This window comes from Leptopilina heterotoma, unplaced genomic scaffold, assembly GCF_015476425.1.
Source record: "Leptopilina heterotoma isolate Lh14 unplaced genomic scaffold, ASM1547642v1 Lhet_206, whole genome shotgun sequence".
Lineage (NCBI taxonomy): Eukaryota > Metazoa > Arthropoda > Insecta > Hymenoptera > Figitidae > Leptopilina > Leptopilina heterotoma.
The window spans coordinates 1,445,228-1,467,259 of record NW_025110922.1 but is presented as its reverse complement, the minus strand read 5'-3'; the positions used below and the strand labels follow the sequence as shown (position 1 = coordinate 1,467,259).

At 23.3% G+C, this 22,032-nt stretch overlaps 1 protein-coding gene across 1 annotated transcript; it reads left to right on the top strand.

Moving 5' to 3' along the window:
* Nucleotides 1-2,758: 2,758 nt before the first annotated feature.
* LOC122501186 lies at nt 2,759-20,216 on the top strand. The gene is made up of 7 exons (XM_043610480.1): nt 2,759-2,798; nt 3,439-3,586; nt 3,680-3,736; nt 4,120-4,280; nt 4,929-4,978; nt 19,343-19,445; nt 20,084-20,216. Exons 1-7 carry the CDS (start codon nt 2,759-2,761, stop codon nt 20,134-20,136), a joined length of 612 nt encoding a protein of 203 aa, XP_043466415.1. The 3' UTR covers nt 20,137-20,216.
* The last annotated feature ends 1,816 nt before the right edge of the window (nt 20,217-22,032 follow it).

The following is a 22,032-nucleotide window of genomic DNA, read 5'->3' as shown; positions in this document are numbered from 1 at the left end:
GTCGCAAATTAAAGAAGGGTTAATGCTTCTTTTCATTGGACCAATTGGAATTTTTTAAAACAATTTTTGATAGCCAGCGTCCCCACCCGCCCGTATCAGAAAAACGAAAATTTGGAAAAAAAGTTCAAAAAAAATTCATACCTCGAATAATTTTAGACCAAATGTTTATTTTTTGGTCGCAAATTAAAGAGGGATTAATGCTTCTTTCCATTGGACCAATAGGAATTTTTTAAAACAATTTTTGATAGCCAGCGTCCCCACCCGCTCGTATCAGAAAAACGAAAATTTGGAAAAAAAGTTCAAAAAAAATTTATACCTCGAATAATTTTAGACCAAATGTTTATTTCTTGGTCGCAAATTAAAGAGGGATTAATGCTTCTTTTCATTGCACCAATAGGAATTTTTTAAAACAATTTTTGATAGCCAGCGTCCCCACCCGCCCGTATCAGAAAAACGAAAATTTGGAAAAAAAGTTCAAAAACAATTCATACCTCGAATAATTTTAGACCAAATGTTTATTTCTTGGTCGCAAATTAAAGAAGGGTTAATGCTTCTTTTCATTGGACCAATAGGAATTTTTTAAAACAATTTTTGATAGCCAGCGTCCCCACCCGCCCGTATCAGAAAAACGAAAATTTGGAAAAAAAGTTCAAAAAAAAGTCATAACTCGAACAATTTTAGACCAAACGTTTATTTCTTGGTCGCAAATTAAAGAAGGGTTAATGCTTCTTTTCATTGGACCAATAGGAATTTTTTAAAACAATTTTTGATAGCCAGCGTCCCCACCCGCCCGTATCAGAAAAACGAAAATTTGGAAAAAAAGTTCAAAAAAAATTCATAACTCGAACAATTTTAAAACAAACGTTTATTTCTTGGTCGCAAATTAAAGAAGGGTTAATGCTTCTTCTCATTGGACCAATAGGAATTTTTTAAAACAATTTTTGATAGCCAGCGTCCCCACCCGCCCGTATCAGAAAAACGAAAATTTGGAAAAAAAGTTCAAAAAAAATTCATAACTCGAACAATTTTAGACCAAACGTTTATTTCTTGGTCGCAAATTAAAGAGGGATTAATGCTTCTTTCCATTGGACCAATAGGAATTTTTTAAAACAATTTTTGATAGCCAGCGTCCCCACCCGCCCGTATCAGAAAAACGAAAATTTGGAAAAAAAGTTCAAAAAAAATTCATACCTCGAATAATTTTAGACCAAATGTTTATTTCTTGGTCGCAAATTAAAGAGGGATTAATGCTTCTTTTCATTGGACCAATAGGAATTTTTTAAAACAATTTTTGATAGCCAGCGTCCCCGCCCGCCCGTATCAGAAAAACAAAAATTTGGAAAAAAAGTTCAAAAAAAATTCATAACTCGAACAATTTTAGACCAAACGTTTATTTCTTGGTCGCAAATTAAAGAAGGGTTAATGCTTCTTTTCATTGGACCAATAGGAATTTTTTAAAACAATTTTTGATAGCCAGCGTCCCCACCCGCCCGTATCAGAAAAACGAAAATTTGGAAAAAAAGATCAAAAAAAATTCATACCTCGAATAATTTTAGACCAAACGTTTATTTCTTGGTCGCAAATTAAAGAGGGATTAATGCTTCTTTTCATTGGACCAATAGGAATTTTTTAAAACAATTTTTGATAGCCAGCGTCCCCACCCGCCCGTATCAGAAAAACGAAAATTTGGAAAAAAAGTTCAAAAACAATTCATACCTCGAATAATTTTAGACCAAATGTTTATTTCTTGGTCGCAAATTAAAGAGGGATTAATGCTTCTTTTCATTGGACCAATAGGAATTTTTTAAAACAATTTTTGATAGCCAGCGTCCCCACCCGCCCGTATCAGAAAAACGAAAATTTGGAAAAAAAGTTCAAAAAAAATTCATACCTCGAATAATTTTAGACCAAATGTTTATTTTTTGGTCGCAAATTAAAGAGGGATTAATGCTTCTTTCTATTGGACCAATAGGAATTTTTTAAAACAATTTTTGATAGCCAGCGTCCCCACCCGCCCGTATCAGAAAAACGAAAATTTGGAAAAAAAGTTCAAAAAAAATTCATACCTCGAATAATTTTAGGCCAAATGTTTATTTCTTGGTCGCAAATTAAAGAGGGATTAATGCTTCTTTTCATTGGACCAATAGGAATTTTTTAAAACAATTTTTGATAGCCAGCGTCCCCACCCGCCCGTATCAGAAAAACGAAAATTTGGAAAAAAAGTTCAAAAACAATTCATAACTCGAACAATTTTAGACCAAACGTTTATTTCTTGGTCGCAAATTAAAGAAGGGTTAATGCTTCTTTTCATTGGACCAATAGGAATTTTTTAAAACAATTTTTTATAGCCAGCGTCCCCACCCGCCCGTATCAGAAAAACGAAAATTTGGAAAAAAGGTCAAAAAAAATTCATAACTCGAACAATTTTAGATCAAATTTTTATTTCTTGGTAGCAAATTAAAAAGGGATTATTGTTCCTTAATATGTGACTATTGCAATTTTTTCTATAAACTGTAATAGCTAGCGTACGTTGTTTTTGCGTTTATTGAACCGTATAGGACCACCGCGCTACTATGTGTGTCGGCGCCTATGGATTCTTCTGATGGCTGGCGGCCGGCGGGTCGCTATTTTCACCGAGCCTCTTGTATTCTGTCTATTATTATCGTGATTCGCGCGATAATTGTCAAACACATTTTTGGAATAAAGTAACGCCATTAGGGTTATTTCGACGAGGATATGTCGAACCAATACAGCAGCGATGGTTGCGCGATGGCATGATTCCAGAACAAGAAACAAAGGTTTATTTCTCTTTTTTTCCTATCCGAAAATAAAAAATGTATCTTTTTCTAAAAGAAAACTAAAAATTTGTTTATTCTTCTGAAAGATGTCAAAATAAATTTTTTTATTTAAAGAAAATAACAAAAATTATTTTTAATTTGTTGTAAAAATAAAATAAAAATTTTTTTTGTTTTTTTCTCTTTTTTATAAAGAAAATAACAAAAATTATTTCTATTTTTCTAAAAAAAAAATAAAGTGAAGTGTAATTTTTTCTTTGTTCTATATCTATATAAAAGTTTTCTCAATTTTGAATTTTGACTAGTGCGGTTTTTTTCTTCGAATTTTCTAAAATTGTGAAATCAAGGGTGTTTTTTGGAAAGTGTGTGTAATTTTTAAGTGGAAAATTTTTGTCGGGATAATATGTAAATTACGTTAGCTTTTTCAACCATTTTAGAGCAACCTCCTCCCCCCCAAAGCGTCTAACAAACTTTTACATACATTAGCGCCATTTTGACGATGACCCGTCAAATAAAGTGTTTCATCAAATTTTCTCTTTAATCTTTTTTTTTACAAATAAATAAACGATTAAAAAAAATTAGAAGTAATTATCAGAAAAAAGTGATTATAAATTTATTTGAAAAGGAAAAAATTATTCCACAGGTATTACACTGGAAACTCCGAAGAGAGGTATTCCGAATAAAGGGGAGAGGCACGGTAATCAGGCGGAGGAAGAAAAATGGGCGGGTTCAGACACTGAAATCTACAAGCAAGAGCGTATAGTTAAAGTGGTGCGTGATGTTCGTGTCCCGTGTGCGTCACGCTTTGGAAAATATTAAAAGGCACAAAAATACGCGTACGGCCCTGCGTGTTTATAAAATCTAACCTCTCCCGGCCGTTCAAGGACTAACTCCCAAGATCGGGATAAGGCTCTAGCCGTTCGCTCTTCGGAGTTTCCAGCGTAATCTCAGTCTTCATTGAATTAATTTTCAATCTTGTATTCTGTCTATTTTTTGGCTATCTTGGATATTAATTTATTAAACTTTTTTTCAAAAAAAAAATTTGTGAAGTGAAGTGTAATATTTTTTGTTGCACGGTCCGCGTTCTCATGAATTTAATCCATACAAAAATTTTCTCTTAATTTTTCATTTTAAGTAGTGCGGTTTTTTTTCTTCAAATTATCTAAAATTGTGAAATTAATTTTTTTTACAAAATTTATAATATTTACTATTATGTATTTTGGATTTACTAATAGATTTTCCTTTTTTAGGACGAGGAATACCTACAATTGTGATTCTTGTGACCCGAAATAATATTCACGTGAGTCACTTGAGAGATTATCAGTGAAGAGGCGAAGACTATCATTTTTATTGTGATTCGCGCGAGAATTGTCAAAGATATCTGTGATAAAGTAATTGCATTAGTGTTATTTCGACGAGATAATGTCGAATTAATAGAGCAGCGATGGTTGCGCGATGGGCATGATTCCGGAACAAGGAACAAAAGTATATTTCTCTTTTTGTTCCTATCCGAATATAAAAAATGTTTCTTTTTCTAAAAGAAAATTAAAAATCTGTTTATTCTTCTGAAAGATGAGAACAAATTTTTTTTATTTAAAGAAAATAACAAAAATTATTTCAATTTTTGACGCTATCTAAATAAAGAGATCTTTAAAGGAAATCATTTTAAGGTTATGTTAGTGTTACTTTTTTGGTGATTAAAAGTTTTTTTTTACTTATTGCAAATTAAAATCAGTGTTTATTAAATATTTCAGTTGGAATAAAGACTTTAATATAAATTATTTATATTGACAGTTGATCCCTTTTTTGTATTTTCATTTCAAAAATTAAAACCATAACCTACAATTTTTTGCTTCTAATGGTCTCTAAAATTTTTAAATCAATGGTGTTTTTTGCAAAGTGTGTGTAATTTGTATGTAAAAAATATAAAAAATTTCTTTACGTCAAGTGCTAATCACACATATGGGAATACTCCTAACCAAAATTATCTATCAAAACATTAATTATTATAGAAAAAAGGACGACACTTTCTGTTCACGGAATAGCAAATTATTATTATGTATATACGTATATATGTTTTTATATTTATTTATTATTTATTATTGATGTACTAATCTGTTTTCCTTTTTATAGGTCAAGAATTATCTACACTTGTGATTCTTGTGACCCGTAAGAATATTCACGTGAGTGAAAATTTTCTATTTTCTTTTTTATCAAAAGATTATTTCTATTTTTCTAAAAGAAAATTTTAAAAAATGTTTTTATTTTTCTACAAGAATAAAACAAAAATTTCTATTCAAAAAAAACAAACAAAACAAATAAAAATTATTTTTTTGAGTTTATTTTTATCTTTTTAAACTTTTTGTTTGTATCTAATTTTTTTTATTTTTTATTAATTTTTGAAATTTCGTTAAATTTTTTTAATTTATCAAGGAACAAAGATTTATTTCTCTTTTTTTCTATCCGAAAATTAAAAAAGTTTCTTTTTCTAAAAGAAAATTAAAAATTTGTTTATTTTTCAGAAAGATGACAAAAAAATTTTTTTAATAAAAGAAAATGACAAAAATTATTTCTATTTTTCTCTCAATTTTCCATTTTAACTAGTGGGGTTTTTTTCTTTCTTTGAATTCTTTAAAATTTTTAAATAAAATTAAAAAAAATTAAAATTAAAAAATTAAATAAAATTTCAAAAAAAATATGTGAAGTGAAATGTAATATTTTCTTTGTTACACGTTTCACATTCTCATGAATTTAATCTATACGAAAGTTTTCTCTCAATTTTTCATATTAACTTGTATTTTTTCTTTGTTTTCTCTAATATTTTTAAGTCAATGGTGTTTTTTGCAAAGTGTGTGTAATTTGTATGTAAAAAATTTATTTTTTTAATTATTATTACTTAGGGTTAATCTTAAATTACTTTGGCTTTTTTTGCCATTTTTTTGCTGCTGTTTTCTATTAAAAAATGACTTTCTTTAATTGTAATAATTATTAATATTTGACAAAAATTTAAACATTTTTTATTTAAAAATTTAGTGTTTTTTTTATTTTTATAATTTAATAAATTTTTAAATTAATGTATTTGGCAATAAATTAAATTATTAAAATTATTAAATTAATTTTCAAAAATGAAATTTTAATTATTTTTTTGTTGAGAAATTTAATTTTCTTTGTAATTTTATTTAATTAGTAATTATTGTTATTTCTAGTACTTGAATTATTTGAAATATTACGTAAAATAACTTAAAAAGAAGAAATTAATAATTTTTTAATGAAAAATTTAGTAGGTATTTATGTTATTTTCCAAAATTAATATTTAAAAATAAATATTTTCTATATCAATTATTAAAATAGAATTAAAATATAAAATATTAATTCTTTTAAAAATAGATATAAATAGAAATTGTTTCACAAAACTCAATTATTTTCAAGAATTTTAATAAAAGTACTTGTTTATATCGTTTGTTGATGAATATATTGTCAACAATTTAATTATCTTTGCACACTGAAAAAATGTTGGGAAGGCTGCAGGCTTTGCATGAGTACCGCTGAAGCTCGCAGTTCACCTAAAAAAAGCGAGCATCTACTTCCGAAAGGAAAGCAGCTGCCCCTGAGGCACAAAATTCTTTCAGTGCAAAGAGCAAAATTTTTTGCGGAAAATTTAATTAATTAAATGTTCAAAAATTATCAAAATTTCAATTGCTTTCAAATATTTTCAATATTTACTATTTTCATAGAATTTATCAAATATAATTCAATTATTGAAAAAAAAAGGTTTTTAATACAATTCTACAAGAACATTTAATTTAATACATTATAATAATCGTAAGTTTCCTTTCCGTTAGCAAATTATCTGCATTCATTTGTTTGTTTTGAAAATTAAATTTTGTGGGTTAAGTATTGTCATTTTTTAGATTTTTTAATGTCAAAGTTTTCAATGTTTGTGTTCTATATTATTGTGCAGTGCTGCCAGATTGGAAGATTTTTCTTTAAATCTGAAGAAAATTAAAGGAATCTGTGACATTTGAAGAATTTGAAAAATTATTGTCAAAACTTGAAGATTTGTTGAAAATTTCGCGAAGGCTGATTATATATCAAGTAATAATATGAAAATATTTATAAACATTTAAATAATATAAGTAAACCATTTTTAAAGATAAATTATAATTTTTATTCTTTAAATCATTATGATTATAATAATAAATGTAATAATTATTAATTACTATACTAATTGTTACTGTTCCATTTATTATTTTGCAAATTAAAAAATATTATATTTTCAAATATACCTAAACATTAATTTTTGAATAATTTCAGATTCAAAATTTTAAAAATTCACCTATTAACTACATAATTAACTATTCTTGTTTATTATTTTCAAAAATCTCAATAACAGTTTTCGCAAGAATTAAATTATTTAAAAAAATTTTTAATAATAATAATTAAGTTATTTTAATTAAGTAAAATTCATCGCAGGAATTCAATTACCTATTTTCAATAATTTTCAATAATTTTAATAACATTTTTTGGAAGAATTTGATTCCTTTTATAAAAAATAATAATATTTTTTGCGAGAATTCAATATTATTTTGAATACAATTTTAATTAAATTTTCTCAAAAGAATTCAATTATTTTAAAAAGATTTTTATAAAAATTAAATGACTAATTATTTTCAAATTTTTCGATAACAACTTTGCAAAAATTTAGTAATTTTCAGTGCATTTATTTTTTAAATTAAAAACATTGAAAACAAAAATTTATTTAAAAAGTTGAGAAGCAAACAAAATTACTTTCAAATTGCGAACAGATTCAAACACAGCAATATTAATTTATTTCTTTATAATTCTTTGTGAAATTTAATTTCATTTATCATATTTTAGAAAAAATTATAACCAAAATCTGAAGAAAGTTTTTTGACTAATTTAAAGATTTCTGAAGGTAAATAAAAAAAGTTTGAAGATTTGTCGTTTTAATCATCTAGCAGCACTGTTATTGTGTTTAATTCAATTTTTAACTTTACAACCATATTTCGCTCTAAAGGTAAATACTTTTCAATAATTTAATGCTAACATTATTTCGATATTATTGAAAAAAGTTATTTTATATAATTTACATTCAATTGAATTATATTTTTTTAAATTTCTTAATTACAGAATATTTAGTTTTTTAACTTTTTAATAATTTTTTAACTTGCAAAATTCTAAATAATGTAATTGTTAAAAATATAATATTTTTTTCATAATTTTTGACAGATATAATTATTATTTGAAATAATTACTATATTATTAAAGACTACAACATAAATTTAAATTATTAAAATATATTTTACAAAATAGTAATTTAATACAATTTTTATTACCTACATAAAAATATTGTCTAATATAATGTTTATTCTATAAACTTTTAACGTGTCTTACTTTTAATGTTTTTAATTAATACGTGATGCATAGAAAATTCAACAAATCAATGAAAATCTATATTTACATCAAATATCTATTCTCAATATTTAAATAATGTTAAAATTAAATTATGGACACATACCTGCCGAGTAAATGATAATTATAAAGTTAAAAACTTAATTAAACAATCAATGTATAGAATTATTAAAATTTGGGGGCTATCATATGCCTACAATTTACCTGAAGATTTTTTTCTTTGTTTCTAAAAATGAATTTAGAATATTTTTCTTTAATGTGATGCTTCATTATTTATATTACATCTTGTAATTAAATAATTAATGCAAATTATACTTAGTATTTTTACGACAGATAATTTGTTTTCCAAAAAAATTAGAATTAAAAGTTGTTTAACTTTATAATTTTTTAATTAATTTATAATTTTTTGCAGTTTGTTAATTTCGAAAGATACGGAATTCTTTGTTTAAAAAGCAAAATGAGTAATTATGTTTTTACTTTTAAGAATAATTTAAAATTTTCGTAATCAAAATTATTTTTAAAATAAAAGTATAAAATTTGAAACAATTTTTGCGAGATTCAACTTTCTTTGTATAACAAGAGAGTTTAACAGCAGTAATAGTATTTTAACAAAATTTATAAAATTCACTTGAAATTCGTTTCTAATGCGTTAAATTTGATATTACATTTTCAGGGCTCGAACTAGGTCCGTAAATCCCGTAAAAGTCCGTAACTTTGCTTGAAGTCCGTAAAAGTCCGTTTTTTTGAAAAAAGGTCCGTAAAGTCCGTAATTCGATTGAAAAAGGTCCGTAAAGTACGTAAATTATACGATATAATTTGGATAATTTTAGAGAAATTACAAATGATTGAAGGAATTCAATTATTTTCAAAAGTAATAAAATTCTTCGCAAAAATTCAATTATGTTAAAATTTTTTTAAAAATTCTCGTCAAAATTTCAATTATCTTTACAAATAATTAAATTCTTCTTCGAAATATCAATTATTTTTAAAAATTTTAATAAAATTCTTGGAAAAATTTCAATTATTTTCAAAATTTTTCCTCAATTCAATGATTTTTAATAGATATCTATACTATATTCTAATAAAATTTTCCAAAGCATTCAATTATTTTTAAAAAAATCTAATAAAATTCTACACAAACCTTTAATTATTTTCAAAAAATAATAAAAATTTCACAAGAATTTATGTATTTACAATTTTTTTTTATAAATTTCTTCGCAATATTCAATTATTTTCATAAATAATAAAATTTTTACAGGTATTTAATTTTTTTGGCAAATAATAAAATTCTTATTAGGAATTCAATTATTTTGATAAATATAAATAATAAAGCTAATTGCAGAATTTCAATTATTTTTAATACAATTTTAATCGAATTCCTCGAAAAATGTAATTATTCTTAAAAATTTTATTAAAATTTATCAAAGAAATTAAATTATTTTAATAACCTTTGCTACAATTTATTTATTAGAATTTAAATATTACTTTTAATAAATTTTTAATTGAATTTCTTTAAAGAATAAAATTATTGCATTCAAAATTTTTAATGCAATTCTTTGCGTAAATTATCAATTATCTTTATAAATAATAAAATTCTTCTCTAAAATTGAATTATTTTCAAAAAATTTAATAAATTTCTTGGCACAATTTCAATTATTTTCAAAAATTTTCCCTAATTTAATTATTTTTAATATATCTACTATTTTAATAAAATTTTGCAAAAGAATTCAATTTTAAGAAACATATGTAATTATTCAATAAATTGTTTTTTTTGTATTTAAATAATGAAATTCTCGTTGAATTTTCTCATAAACTATGATTTAAAAAAGGATTTCAGTTAAAATTTTAGCTTATAATTGAATATTAAAAGTATTAGAGCGTAAAGTTGTAGAAATAATTAAATTTTGAAAAGGTTTCAGATTCAAATCTTTAAAAATTTGAATTTTTCATATTTTTAACTAAGTAACAATTCTATGGAATTAATTTTTTTGAGAAATTTTAATTGCGAATTTTTTTTTATATTATTTGAAGTTTTTATTTTCTAATACATATTTAATTGAAGAATTTACAAATAATTTAAATTTCGTAAAATTGAATATTGTAAAGAAATGGATTTGAAAATTGTCAAAGAACTTTTTCGAAAATTATTAAAAATAATCGATTTTAAGAAGAAGTTTAGTTAAAAATTCTTGAAAATAATAATTGAATTGATAATGATTTTATCACTCTATCTTTAATTATTATAAAACATGAAGTAATCGATCGCTTCGTGTCGAAGACTCGTAGTTATCGATATCTTCATGTTTTTTAGTTATGAAAAAATCTAATTTATAGTTTTAACTAAATTTTCTTTTATATATTTTTGTCAGTAATTGGTCCGTAAATGGTCCGTAATTTTTCATTTTTGGTCCGTAAAGTCCGTATTTTTAAATACTTTCACTGGTTCGAGCCCTGCATTTTAGAAATTTAAAATAGAGCTTCCATTTGTCTGATGTTAATTTAATTATTTTTTTCGATATGCACGACAAAAAATATTTACCAGGATAAACTACAGATTTCACTTTATTATTAGCGAAATTTTTCAGTGTTTCAATTAACACTTTCGCTATTCTAGAGAAACTTATCGCTGTTTCAAGTAAAACTTTTTTTAGTGTATAATTATTATTATTTCTTAAAAAGTAATTTAATTAAAATGGCTTTATATTGTTTAAAATAAGCAATGCAAAAGATAAAAATGGATCAAAAAATAATTTTTTACCTCCTGCTGATTATCGGCTGTTGCTATTTTTTTATTAATTGTGAATTAAATTCATTTTTATGACCCAGATATTAATTGGAATTGTTCTAGCCATAATTTAGGTCCAGTAATGTAAATACTATTTAAATTGAGACCATTGATTAAAATTATTTGAATTTAAAAAAAAATTAGAAGTTTATATTTTTTTGTAATTTTAAAGTTTCAAAATAATATAAAATTTAATTTAAAATCTCTATAATTGTTATCTTTTTCCACCTTTAATTAGTTACATATTTTTGTTAGGAAATGATAATTATTTCTTTAAAAAAATTTTAAAATAAAATGGCTTCAAATTGTTTAAAATAATCAGTTCCACACAACATGCCCGCGCGCTTGCGCGCGGATAGTGTGGCTAGTACATTATAATAATCGTAAGTTTCCTTTCCGTTAGCAAATTATCTGCATTCATTTGTTTGTTTTAAAAATTAAATTTTGTGGGTTAAGTATTGGCATTTTTTATATATTTTTTAATGTTAAACTTTTTAATGTGGAAAATACTTTACTTATTAAATTGTCTCGACTCTTTGGTAAAAAATCTAAAATTATCAAAAATTCGAAAAATTTCAAAAATCCGTTTTTCTTAAAATTCAACATTTTTTCTTTTTTTTATAGGATTTAGCTTCATTATTTTTGTGCTTTTGGAAAATACTTTACTTATTAAATTGTCTCGAATCTTTGGTAAAAAATCTAAAATTATCAAAAATTCAAAAATCCGATTTTCTTAAAATTCAACATTTTTTCCTCCCTTTTATGGGATTTAGCTTCATTATTTTTGTGCTTTTGGAAAATACTTTACTTATTAAATTGTCTCGACTCTTTGGTAAAAAATCTAAAATTATCAAAAATTCGAAAAAATTCAAAAATCCGATTTTCCTAAAATTCAACATTTTTTCCTCTCTTTTATGGGATTTAGCTTTATTATTTTTGTGCTTTTGGAAAATATTTTACTTATTTAATAGTCTCGACTCTTTGGTAAAAAATCTAAAATTATCAAAAATTCGAAAAATTTCAAAAATCCGAATTTCTTAAAATTCAACATTTTTTCTTTTTTTTTATAGGATTTAGCTTCATTATTTTTGTGCTTTTGGAAAATACTTTACTTATTAAATTGTCTCGAATCTTTGGTAAAAAATCTAAAATTATCAAAAATTCAAAAATCCGATTTTCTTAAAATTCAACATTTTTTCCTCCCTTTTATGGGATTTAGCTTCATTATTTTTGTGCTTTTGGAAAATACTTTACTTATTAAATTGTCTCGACTCTTTGGTAAAAAATCTAAAATTATCAAAAATTCGAAAAAATTCAAAAATCCGAATTTCTTAAAATTCAACATTTTTTCTTTTTTTTTATAGGATTTAGCTTTATTATTTTTGTGCTTTTGGAAAATACTTTACTTATTAAATTGTCTCGAATCTTTGGTAAAAAATCTAAAATTATCAAAAATTCAAAAATCCGATTTTCTTAAAATTCAACATTTTTTCCTCCCTTTTATGGGATTTAGCTTCATTATTTTTGTGCTTTTGGAAAATACTTTACTTATTAAATTGTCTCGACTCTTTGGTAAAAAATCTAAAATTATCAAAAATTCGAAAAATTTCAAAAATCCGATTTTCTTAAAATTCAACATTTTTTCTTCTCTTTTATAGGATTTAGCTTCATTATTTTTGTGCTTTTGGAAAATACTTTACTTATTAAATTGTCTCGACTCATTGGTAAAAAATCTAAAATTATCAAAAATTCGAAAAAATTCAAAAATCCGAATTTCTTAAAATTTAACATTTTTTTTTCTCTTTTATGGGATTTAGCTTCATTATTTTTGTGCTTTTCGAAAATATTTTACTTATTAAATTGTCTCGAATCTTTGGTAAAAAATCTAAAATTATCAAAAATTCGAAAAAATTCAAAAATCCGAATTTCTTAAAATTTAACATTTTTTTTTCTCTTTTATGGGATTTAGCTTCATTATTTTTGTGCTTTTGGAAAATACTTTACTTATTAAATTGTCTCGACTCATTGGTAAAAAATCTAAAATTATCAAAAATTCGAAAAAATTCAAAAATCCGTTTTTCTTAAAATTCAACATTTTTTTTTCTCTTTTATAGGATTTAGCTTTATTATTTTTGTGCTTTTCGAAAATATTTTACTTATTAAATTGTCTCGAATCTTTGGTAAAAAATCTAAAATTATCAAAAATTCAAAAATCCGATTTTCTTAAAATTCAACATTTTTTCCTCCCTTTTATGGGATTTAGCTTCATTATTTTTGTGCATTTAGAAAATACTTTACTTACCTAATAGTCTCTACTCTTTGGTAAAAAATCTAAAATTATCAAAAATTCGAAAAAATTCAAAAATCCGATTTTCTTAAAATTCAACATTTTTTCCTCTCTTTTATGGGATTTAGCTTTATTATTTTTGTGCTTTTGGAAAATACTTTACTTATTAAATTGTCTCGACTCTTTGGTAAAAAATCTAAAATTATCAAAAATTCGAAAAATTTCAAAAATCCGATTTTCTTAAAATTTAACATTTTTTCTTCTCTTTTATAGGATTTAGCTTCATTATTTTTGTGCTTTTAGAAAATATTTTACTTATTTAATAGTCTCGACTCTTTGGTAAAAAATCTAAAATTATCAAAAATTCGAAAAATTTCAAAAATCCGAATTTCTTAAAATTCAACATTTTTTCTTTTTTTTTTATAGGATTTAGCTTCATTATTTTTGTGCTTTTGGAAAATACTTTACTTATTAAATTGTCACGAATCTTTGGTAAAAAATCTAAAATTATCAAAAATTCGAAAAAATTCAAAAATCCGTTTTTCTTAAAATTCAACATTTTTTTTCTCTTTTATAGGATTTAGCTTCATTATTTTTGTGCTTTTCGAAAATATTTTACTTATTAAATTGTTTTGAATCTTTGGTAAAAAATCTAAAATTATCAAAAATTCAAAAATCCGATTTTCTTAAAATTCAACATTTTTTCCTCCCTTTTATGGGATTTAGCTTCATTATTTTTGTGCATTTGGAAAATACTTTACTTACTTAATAGTCTGTACTCTTTGGTAAAAAATCTAAAATTATCAAAAATTCGAAAAAATTCAAAAATCCGATTTTCTTAAAATTCAACATTTTTTCCTCTCTTTTATGGGATTTAGCTTTATTATTTTTGTGCTTTTGGAAAATACTTTACTTATTAAATTGTCTCGACTCTTTGGTAAAAAATCTAAAATTATCAAAAATTCGAAAAATTTCAAAAATCCGATTTTCTTAAAATTTAACATTTTTTCTTCTCTTTTATAGGATTTAGCTTCATTATTTTTGTGCATTTGGAAAATACTTTACTTACTTAATAGTCTGTACTCTTTGGTAAAAAATCTAAAATTATCAAAAATTCGAAAAAATTCAAAAATCCGATTTTCTTAAAATTCAACATTTTTTCCTCTCTTTTATGGGATTTAGCTTTATTATTTTTGTGCTTTTGGAAAATACTTTACTTATTAAATTGTCTCGACTCTTTGGTAAAAAATCTAAAATTATCAAAAATTCGAAAAATTTCAAAAATCCGATTTTCTTAAAATTTAACATTTTTTCTTCTCTTTTATAGGATTTAGCTTCATTATTTTTGTGCTTTTGGAAAATACTTTACTTATTAAATTGTCTCGAATCTTTGGTAAAAAATCTAAAATTATCAAAAATTCGAAAAAATTCAAAAATCCGTTTTTCTTAAAATTCAACATTTTTTTTCTCTTTTATAGGATTTAGCTTCATTATTTTTGTGCTTTTCGAAAATATTTTACTTATTAAATTGTTTTGAATCTTTGGTAAAAAATCTAAAATTATCAAAAATTCAAAAATCCGATTTTCTTAAAATTCAACATTTTTTCCTCCCTTTTATGGGATTTAGCTTCATTATTTTTGTGCATTTGGAAAATACTTTACTTACTTAATAGTCTGTACTCTTTGGTAAAAAATCTAAAATTATCAAAAATTCGAAAAAATTCAAAAATCCGATTTTCTTAAAATTCAACATTTTTTCCTCTCTTTTATGGGATTTAGCTTTATTATTTTTGTGCTTTTGGAAAATACTTTACTTATTAAATTGTCTCGACTCTTTGGTAAAAAATCTAAAATTATCAAAAATTCGAAAAATTTCAAAAATCCGATTTTATTAAAATTTAACATTTTTTCTTCTCTTTTATAGGATTTAGCTTCATTATTTTTGTGCATTTGGAAAATACTTTACTTACTTAATAGTCTGTACTCTTTGGTAAAAAATCTAAAATTATCAAAAATTCGAAAAAATTCAAAAATCCGATTTTCTTAAAATTCAACATTTTTTCCTCCCTTTTATGGGATTTAGCTTCATTATTTTTGTGCATTTGGAAAATACTTTAATTACTTAATAGTCTGTACTCTTTGGTAAAAAATCTAAAATTATCAAAAATTCGAAAAAATTCAAAAATCCGATTTTCTTAAAATTCAACATTTTTTCCTCTCTTTTATGGGATTTAGCTTTATTATTTTTGTGCTTTTAGAAAATATTTTACTTATTTAATAGTCTCGACTCTTTGGTAAAAAATCTAAAATTATCAAAAATTCGAAAAATTTCAAAAATCCGATTTTCTTAAAATTCAACATTTTTTCCTCTCTTTTATGGGATTTAGCTTTATTATTTTTGTGCTTTTGGAAAATACTTTACTTATTAAATTGTCTCGACTCTTTGGTAAAAAATCTAAAATTATCAAAAATTCGAAAAATTTCAAAAATCCGATTTTCTTAAAATTTAACATTTTTTCTTCTCTTTTACAGGATTTAGCTTCATTATTTTTGTGCATTTGGAAAATACTTTACTTACTTAATAGTCTGTACTCTTTGGTAAAAAATCTAAAATTATCAAAAATTCGAAAAAATTCAAAAATCCGATTTTCTTAAAATTCAACATTTTTTCCTCCCTTTTATGGGATTTAGCTTCATTATTTTTGTGCATTTGGAAAATACTTTAATTACTTAATAGTCTGTACTCTTTGGTAAAAAATCTAAAATTATCAAAAATTCGAAAAAATTCAAAAATCCGATTTTCTTAAAATTCAACATTTTTTCCTCTCTTTTATGGGATTTAGCTTTATTATTTTTGTGCTTTTAGAAAATATTTTACTTATTTAATAGTCTCGACTCTTTGGTAAAAAATCTAAAATTATCAAAAATTCGAAAAATTTCAAAAATCCGATTTTCTTAAAATTCAACATTTTTTCCTCTCTTTTATGGGATTTAGCTTTATTATTTTTGTGCTTTTGGAAAATACTTTACTTATTAAATTGTCTCGACTCTTTGGTAAAAAATCTAAAATTATCAAAAATTCGAAAAATTTCAAAAATCCGATTTTCTTAAAATTTAACATTTTTTCTTCTCTTTTACAGGATTTAGCTTCATTATTTTTGTGCATTTGGAAAATACTTTACTTACTTAATAGTCTGTACTCTTTGGTAAAAAATCTAAAATTATCAAAAATTCGAAAAAATTCAAAAATCCGATTTTCTTAAAATTCAACATTTTTTCCTCCCTTTTATGGGATTTAGCTTCATTATTTTTGTGCATTTGGAAAATACTTTAATTACTTAATAGTCTGTACTCTTTGGTAAAAAATCTAAAATTATCAAAAATTCGAAAAAATTCAAAAATCCGATTTTCTTAAAATTCAACATTTTTTCCTCTCTTTTATGGGATTTAGCTTTATTATTTTTGTGCTTTTAGAAAATATTTTACTTATTTAATAGTCTCGACTCTTTGGTAAAAAATCTAAAATTATCAAAAATTCGAAAAATTTCAAAAATCCGACTTTCTTAAAATTAAATATTTTTTCCTCTCTTTTATGGAATTTAGCTTCATTATTTTTGTGCTTTTGGAAAATACTTTACTTATTAAATTGTCTCGATTCTTTGGTAAAAAATCTAAAATTATCAAAAATTCGAAAAAATTCAAAAATCCGATTTTCTTAAAATTCAACATTTTTTCTTCTCTTTTATGGGGTTTAGCTTTATTATTTTTGTGCTTTTGGAAAATATTTTACTTATTAAATTGTCTCGACTCATTGGTAAAAAATCTAAAATTATCAAAAATTCAAAAATCCGATTTTCTTAAAATTCAACATTTTTCCTCTCTTTTATAGGATTTAGCTTCATTATTTTTGTGCTTTTGGAAAATACTTTACTTATTATTTTTCATGAAAAATCAATTTAAAAAAAAAGTTTTGATTAAATTCTATTTCATAAATAATAAAACTCATCGAAGAATTTCAATTATTTTCATTACTATTTTAAATTAATAATCGAAAAATTCAGTTATTTTCACAAATAAAGTTTTCACACAAGAATTCAATTATTTTAAATAATAAAATTTTCATAATATTTATTATATTTCGAAAAAAAACAATTATTTAAAACATTGTTTATAAAATTCTAATGAAGAATTCACTTACTTTCAAAAATAATAAAATTTTTTCAGAAATTCAATACTTTTTAAATATTTTTATAAGCTTTTCCGCAATAATTCAATTATTTTCAAAAATAATAAAATTCTTCTCTGTAATTCAATTATTTTTGAGAATTATAATAAAATTCTATTTAAATTAAAAACTATTCAATTATTTTCATAAATAATAAAATTTATAGCAGGATTTCAATTATTTTTAATACAATTAAATTGCTCAAAAATTTAATTATTCTTAAAAACTTAATTTCAATTCCTCGACAAAAATAAATTATTTAAAAAAATGTTTTTTTTAAATTCTATGGAAGAATTGAATAATTATTTTCAAAAATTTAATAAAATTGTTCGAATGAAATTAATTTTTTTGAAATAATTCAATTTTTTAAAATTTTAATAACATTTTTTCTAAGAATTCAATTATTTACACAAATAATTTTTCGAAAGAATTCAATTATTAAAGATAAATAAAAAAATTACTCCTGAAAATTCAATTATTTTGAGGTATTTTAATAAAATTTTTTCAAAATTCAATTATTTTCATAAAGAACAATACTATTCATCACAATAATACAATTATTTTTAAAAATAATAAATTTCTTCTTGAAAATTCCATTATTTTAAAAAATTCTAGTAAATCGTTTGCAAGAATTCAATTATTTTCATAAATAATAAAATGTTTTTTACGAATTTAATTATTTTGAACAAAATTTAATCAAATAAATTTGTCCTGAAAACATTGAAAATTTTTAAGGTCCTGAAAACATTCTAAGTTAAAAAAAATTTAATAAAATTTCCCACAGACATTCAATTATTGACAAATTTTTTAATAGAATTCTTTGTAAAATTTAATTATCTTTAAACAATTTTCGCAATTCAATGATTTTCAATATCTACTATTTTCATAAAATTTCCAAATAGAATTCAATTATTTAAAAAATGGTTTGTAAAAATCCAATTCTTTTCATGAATAATAAAAATTTTCATCAATTCAATTATTTAAATTAGAATTTGCATAAAATTATTTGAAAGACATGACTTATTTAAAAATTTTTATAAAATTCTTCGCAAGAATTAAATTATTTTAAATTTCATGAATAATAAAATTCGTAGCAGAAATTCAATTTATAAGCAGGATAAGAAAAAAGTAAATATTTTTGATGAAAATTAGGAAAAAGTCAGGAAAATTAAAAATATGGAATGGAATTTTTGTCAATTTTGTGAAGTGAATAAAACGAGTTTTTTTTGTTTTTTTGAAATTAAAAAAAATAAAAATAACCCACAAAAATTAATATTCAAAACAAACAAATGAATGCAGATAATTTGCTAACGGAAAGGAAACTTACGATTATTATAATGTATATTTATTTATTATTATTTATTATTGATGAACTACTGTTTTCCTTTACACAGGTTAAGAAATATATACAATTGTGATTCTTGTGACCCGAAAGAATATTCACGTGAGTGATTCGAGAGATTATCAATGAGGAGGCGGAAACTATCATCATCACCATTATCCGAAAATTAAAAATTTGTTTATTGTTTGTTCTTCTGAAAGAAGATGAAAAATTTTTTTTTCTTTTTAAAGATAATAAACAAAATTAATTCTATTTTTCTAAAAGAAAATTTAAAAAAATGTTTTTTTATTTTTCTACAAGAATAAAACAAAATAAATAAAAATTATTTTTTTGAGTTTATTTTTATCTTTTTAAAGTATTCGTTTGTTTCTAATTTTTTCTTTTTAAATAATTTTTGAAATTTCGTTAAATTTTTTAAATGAAAAAAATTCAATTCTATTGTAATTTTTTCCTTTAATAAACTGAATTTTTTTAGAGTGCCAGTATCGCCAGTAAAGGAGTTTCGAAACCCCGTGAAGAGAGTGGCGAACGTGGAAGGTGGTTCAACACCTCCAGAAACAACTACACTCCACCTGATGGTAATTAACTTTCATAATTCTTGAAAATAAAGAACATAAAAAACAATATCGATACTTTGTGCTTTTTCAATTTTTTGTTTGCTTTTTGATGGACTATTATTAATTATCCAGAAAATGTTTCAATTGCGAAACGTGATATTTAATTTTTCATTATTATACATATCACGATTTTTTCCAATTTTCAATTTCTTAATTATTTCATAATCGAAATTTAAAAAATTTTCTTATTAAGTACATAATTAATTATTATTATTCTTTATATATTCAGAAATTTTAATATAATTTATTCTTCGTAAGAATCCAATTATTTTAATAAATATTAGCAATCATTTGAAAAAATTTAATTATTTTTATAAATTATACATAGTAAATTTTTTTTGCAAAAATTCAATTATTTTCAAGAAAATTTTAAAAATAACTTCTCTAAGGCCGACATATAGGCCTTAGAGGCCCTACTCCTTTTCAAAAAACTAAATATCACATAAACAATAATTTCTAAAAGTACACATTTTTTTAAAAGTTAATCCGTAACATAATGGTGGAATATTCCTATTGATATATTGAAATAATTTTCTGTATCTTAAAATTGAAAAATTTACATAATGGTGCACACAGGAAAAAAATTTTAAAATACAAAGGCATAGCGACTATCAGCAGAGAGATTCACGCGATAATTGTTCAAGACATCTGAAATAAAGTAACGGCCTTAACGTTATTACAACGATAATATGTCGGTACAAGAGAGAAGCGATGGTTACGCCATGGGCCCGGAGTAAGGAACAAGGAACACAGGTAAATTTCTTTTGTTTATTTATGAAAATAAAAAATGTCTATTTTTTGTAAAATAAAATAAAAATTTATTTTTTTTATTTCTATTATTTTAAAATAAAATTTAAAACCAAATTTTTTAATTGAAGTGCAATATTTTCTTTGTTGCACTCTTAACATTCTCATGAATTTAATATATACAAAAGTTTTCTCTCAATTTTTCATTTAAACTAGTTTTTTTCGAATTCTCTAAAAAATTGTGTAATCAAAAGTTTTTTTCAATGTTTGTAATATTTATTATTATGTATTTTTGATTTACTAATCTGTTTTTCTTTTTTTAGGTCACGAAATACCTACAATTGTGATTCTTGTGAACCGAATATATACAAATGTATTCTCTCAATTTATCATTTTAACTAGTGTTTTTTTTCTTCGAAGTCTCTAAAAAATTGTGAAATCAGTTTTTTTTACAAATTTTGTAATATTTATTATTATGTGTTTTTGATTTACTAATCTGTTTTCCTTTATTTAGGTCACGAAATACCTACAATTGTGATTCTTGTTAGCCGACAGTATATTGAAGTGACTCGAGAAACTATCAAAGAGAAGTTGAAGACTATCAACAACATCATCAGTGGCAAGGCGACTATTAGCACAGAGATTATTATCGTGATTCACGCGATGATATTTTCAAAGATATTTTTGGAATAAAGTAACGGCATTAAGGTTATTTGGACGAGGATATGTCGAACCAATAGAGAAGCGATGGTTGCGCAATGGGCATCATTCCGGAACAAGGAACAAAATTTTTTTTTCTATCCGAAAATTAAAAATGTTTTTGTTTGCTTTTTGATAGACTATTATTAATTAACCAGAAAATGTTACAAGCGCGAAACGTGATATTCAATTTTTTATTAATATACATATCACGAAATTTTTTTTTAATTTCAATTTCTCAATTATTTCATAATCGAAATTTAAAAAATTCTCTTATTAAGTACAAGTGACTCGAGAGATTTTCAAATTTTCTGAAATAATATTTAAATTTTTTTTTTAATTTTAACTATTTTTTCATTTTATGATTTTCTCTAATAGAATCGTGGAATGTGGATTTCAATCCACTGGCGCCATTTCCAGTGGAGAAAATAATTTCCATCGACTTGGACCGCAAGTTTCCTGTTACGGCTAACGTTTTGGACACTGCTAATAATAATTAAAAATTCATGACAACCTCAGAAGAATGCAACGATCTTAGCGGTTTCAAAAGAAGATTAAAATTGTCACATAAAATTTTAGACAAAGAAATTAAATGGAAGGAAAAATTACGCCAAAATTAAAAAATTTACATAATGATGCAGAAAAGGAAAAAATTTTTGAAATAAAAAGGCATGGCGACTTTCAGCAGAGAGATTCACGCGATAATTGTTCAAGACATTTGAAATAAAGTAACGGCATTAACGTTATTACAACGATAATATGTCGGTCCAAGAGAGAAGCGATGGTTACGCCATGGGCCCGGAGTAAGGAACAAGGAACACAGGTAAATTTCACTTTTTTTTCTATACGAAAATAAAAAATGTCTATTTTTTGTAAAATTAAACAAAAATTTATTTTTGTTTTTTTATTTGTATTATTTTAAAATAAAATTTAAAACCAAATTTTTTAAGTGAAGTGCAATATTTTCTTTGTTGCACGCTTCACATTCTTATGAATTTAATATATAGAAATGTTTTCTCTCGATTGTTCATTTAAATTAGTTTTTTTCAAATTCTCTAAAAAATTGTGAAATCGCAGTTTTTTTTACAAAGTTTGTAATATT